Here is a 4794-nt window from a genome sequence, read left to right on the forward strand (position 1 = left end):
TCTAACCAAAAAAGATTATTAAAAAAAAGATTCTCAAATATGTCACCACCCTAACATTAATTTCTCTAACAAAAGTATATACTACTAGGTGTGCGTTTAGGCTAAAATTAAAAATTAAAATTATTTTACTATTCAGTTTATTTTTACTATTATTTACACTTTTTAACACTATTTAATATTATCCTTTCAACCATAATTTTTCAACAAAATAAACGATATTCATCTCTACTTTGTAGCTGGACCGGTTGGGTGGTTCAGTTGACTTCGCAGGATTATTTACAATAACATTGGTTTGCTACTAATTAAATGCTTTTCACATAAGAATATATATAATATATATGTTTGTCGTCGTGGGAAAAGGAACAGTGGTGTGCTACTATTACTAACAGCTACAAGTATTTCAGTTCTTCCCTGTTCCTTGCAGACAATGTTCTGTCACAGAAAACCCCTTCATCATCATCTTCGATCATACATATTACGTTAAACCAAAGAAACGCAAACCTGCCCCAAATCCAAATCTCCTGTCCTTCTTTTATCTTTTTCACATATATTCATATTCCTATTTTCATTTACACAGAGAGAGAGAGAGAGAGAGAGAGAGAGAGAGAGTACACGTCTCTTTCTTTCCAACCCTACCATTCTTAGTCCAAGTTGTTCCTCATTGATAAGGGTAATCCCCCAGTGTGTGTGTGTGTATATATATATATATATATATATATATATATATATAGATACATGTTGTATCTGGTTCGAGTAGAGTAGTATTGCCACTGCTGCACATAGAATATATGTCTTTAGAGAGCTAGCTCTAATTAAATAAAAACGGTTATCAGATACTATGTTCATTGGCTCATTCAGTTCCTCTCATCATGATCAACAAGCTGAAGATCAAGAGGACCCCATCAGCAGCTCAGATCTGCAATTTATCCCAGCAAACCCATCTCAGCCACCACTTCCAAATGCAATCCACATGCCCCAATTACTCATTCGTTGCGCTGAGCTCATCTCTAGGTCCGACTTCTCCGCTGCTCACCGCCTTATCTCCATTTTGTCCACTAACTCCTCCCTTTATGGTGACTCCACTGAAAGATTGGTCCATCAGTTCGCTAAAGCCCTCTCTCTCCGCCTCAATAATTTTTCATCATCATCTGGTGCTAGTACTGCTGGTTCAGTTGCTATAAACACTAGTGCCTCATTAGCATCAACATCAGCTTTTGTTACTAGAGCAGCTACTAGTATTAGCAGCAACATTGATATTAATGCCGACACAGAGAGTGTGTCTGATTCTGATGATTCTCTTCAGTCTTGCTATCTATCCTTAAACCAAATAACCCCATTCATAAGATTCAGCCATCTGACAGCCAACCAAGCCATCTTGGAAGCTATAGACGAAGGCCGACAAGCCATTCACATCTTGGACTTTGACATCATGCACGGCCTTCAATGGCCTCCTCTTATGCAAGCCCTTGCTGAGCGTTCCTATCCTCCTCCAATGCTTCGAATCACCGCCACAGGGAACGATCCCAATATTCTACACAGAACCGGTGACCGGCTCTCCAAGTTTGCTCAGACTCTAGGACTCAGATTCCAGTTCCACCCACTCCTCATCGTCAGCAATGATATTAATTGTATTATTGATCCCTTAGCGCTTGCTCTCCACCCAGATGAAGCCCTTGCTATCAACTGTGTGCTTTATCTTCACAAGCTCCTCAAAGAAGACTCTCGTGGTCTACGACTCTTTCTCCACAAAATCAAGGCCTTGAATCCCAAAGTGGTTACAATTGCAGAACAAGAGGCTAACCACAACCACCCTGTTTTCTTGCAGAGACTTGTGGAGGCTTTGGACCATTACACCTCAGTCTTTGATTCTCTGGAGGCCACTTTGCCTCCTAATAGCAGAGAGAGACTCGCTGTGGAGCAAGTGTGGTTTGGAAGAGAGATCGTGGACATTGTGGCAGCTGAGGGAGTCAATAGAAGAGAAAGGCACCAGAGATATGAGGCTTGGGAAGTTATGCTTCGGAGCTCAGGGTTTTCCAATGTTCCCTTGAGCCCTTTTGCACTTTCGCAGGCTAAACTCCTCCTCAGGCTCCATTATCCTTCTGAGGGTTACAAGCTTCAGATTCGCAACGATTCTTTGTTCCTTGGTTGGCAGAATCGAGCCCTTTTTTCTGTATCTTCATGGCACTAAATTTATTTATTAATTAATTAATTAATACCTCAAGCTACTTGCTCTAAATGATCAGTCATTTATCCCCTATGCTTGACTGTCCAACCCAATAACATAGTGGTAAGATCCGGGGCTGGTCTCTATATATCTCTCTCTTTTGCTTCATATATTAATTAAGTATTCTCCCTCATAATATTGTTATTAACAAACAAGAAATGTAGGCAAAGTGGTTCCTATATATATTGCTATATGTAACCCCACCTAAAATTTGAGTTTCCTATTCCCTACTTAGAGATGCCTGTGTGTGTGTGCGCGCCCTTTGTAGTTACCCTTACCCAGTATGCTTGCATGGGCAATTGAGCGCGTTGTGAATCAGTAGTTTGCGTGAAAGTATTCTTGAAAGAAATAGCTCATAACAAACCAGCCTCGCATCACCTTAGTTCACCATGCACCCAAGATTGGTTCTTTCTTGGGTAATGAAACTGCTTATCAGTCTTGTATTTTTATAGTTGCCTTTGAAATATTTTGTTTGCCTTTGTCGCCTTTAAATCTCTTTCCCTTTTTATATATTATTTTCTTTTTTTTCCTTACCTGATCAATTCCTCTTTGGACTTTTGGAAGACAATTATCGCTAAGTGGTGTATAATTAATCCTATGGTATATTCCATTTAAAGTTTGAAGCACCCATATTTTTCTAGAGGGTTGTTTGTCTCTTTGTATTGGTGTGTGCTGGTCTAATTTGATTCTTAGATTTAATTTTCTTTTTATATTCTAATAATGCTTCGTACTAGCTAGCTGGTATTGTTTAATTAATCATGCACTTACCTTATTTTCTCTCGTTCTCTCTCTCTCTCAATAAAATAAGGGCAACATGAAAAGTAAGCTCATCCATCAACCGCCTTTGCCGATGAGCCACTCTTGTTCCCCAAAATTCCTTTGTCTCCTTCAATGTTGTGCTTTCAAGAAGGGATGCATGAGGGTTCTTGTTTTTAGCACCAAGCAAGTAGAGCACTAAGTAAGTACCCGTATATACCTGTTTCTGTCTTTTAATATTACACACCATTTATTTCCCTAATTTCTGCCTCATGTCCCCTCAACAAAACCATCAAAATTCTCAAAGTAGAGCTTTTCATGCTCCCCTTGCCTCCTCTTGGACCTTGCATTTGATAACCCTCCTGCTAGCTAGGGATCTCTTGTGTCCTGTATTTTTTCAAGCATGTCTTACTCTTGTCTCTTGAACCAAATGCCCTTCTTAAACCCTTAAACCTACCCTAAGTCCGAACCTCTCGGTCCCCTTCAAAATAACAAAAAAATAAACCCTTCTCTCTCTCTCTCTCTCTCTCTCCATTTGTAGGATAAATTAGGTTTTGATAAAAGTAGGTTGAAGGAAAACTCAACTTTGTTGCTGTATTCTTCTATATATATTTACATATATATTATTAAAAAAGGCCAATGGCCCTTGTCTTCCAAGGGAGCTAGCGCATAAAAATTGGTAGCCCTGTAACCCCACGTACACATTGCGAGCATTGTGGTAAGAGGGGATAGTGTAGAGATGTGCATATGCCACAATAAGCTTTTAGGTTCTACTTTGATAGCTGACACGGATAAGATGGTCACAAGGCGGATAAGATGGTCACAAGGCAGAGCGTCACAAAGCTTAGCTTAGATTGCGTGTTGGGATTGTAATATGACTGAACAGGGCTAGGGTTGGTGCACGCATGGCTTTGACAGACATCCATCCATCCATCTCGATCACCATCTGATTCAGACGTAACCTTTTGCCCCCATTTTGTTTGTTTGGAAGAAACCCAACTTCTTTTGGTTACTCAAAAATATTGATGCTCTTCTCTCTCTCTCTCTCTCTCTCTCTCTCTTCCCTACACATTGCAATAATTAACAATGATAAATTGATATGTGGAAGGAAGGAAGGGACTCACTAGTCTAGTCTTGCCATTTTCTTTATAATATTCAATGACGTTTAGAAAAAGTAGGCTGACGTTTATTTGCTACAATAAGTATATTCCTTCCACATTATACTATTCTCACGCGTAGTGCGTATCATTCATACCTATTTAATGCTTCTTTTCATCAACTCAATTCTTTGGCTTGAAATTCTCAATTTGTAGTGTATATATATATATGATGATACCTCATAGTTGCTTTTGGTGGCATGTGTGTGTGCTGTGTTTCGGAGAGAGATGGAGAGAGAGAGACGCTGCAGTTGAAACTTATTAAACTCAACTCAATGATGAGTACTAAAGTCAGAAGTACGGTTAATCAGTGGGACATCAACATCCATAATCTTAGCAACAGTCGAAGTACCCATATAGTTTGTGGTGAACTACGACCTTTATCCCATGGTATAAGAATACAGCTTCTTTTTGTTATCATTAAGATTAAGGCACGCCTGGATAACGTGAGAAGGAATTTTACATAATGACTAGGTTAATCAACTGAGATTTGTATACATGGGGGAACGGTGTGTGTGTGTATATATATAAAGATTAAATTCAATAAATATATGATGTAAAATCATGTGCTTGCACCCTCCAAAAAGATTATTTTAAGTTAAGCAATAAGCATCATCACAGATTCTCCAAACCAAGTTAAATGGACAAAATATTTAC

At 39.0% G+C, this 4794-nt stretch overlaps 1 protein-coding gene across 1 annotated transcript; it reads left to right on the plus strand.

Moving 5' to 3' along the window:
- Positions 1-750: 750 nt before the first annotated feature.
- Positions 751-2267, plus strand: LOC142641559 (scarecrow-like protein 18). Its single transcript, XM_075816007.1, has one exon. It carries the CDS (start codon positions 839-841, stop codon positions 2186-2188), a length of 1350 nt encoding a protein of 449 aa, XP_075672122.1. The 5' UTR covers positions 751-838; the 3' UTR covers positions 2189-2267.
- Positions 2268-4794: the final 2527 nt, after the last annotated feature.

Source organism: Castanea sativa, chromosome 6, assembly GCF_040712315.1.
Source record: "Castanea sativa cultivar Marrone di Chiusa Pesio chromosome 6, ASM4071231v1".
NCBI lineage: Eukaryota > Viridiplantae > Streptophyta > Magnoliopsida > Fagales > Fagaceae > Castanea > Castanea sativa.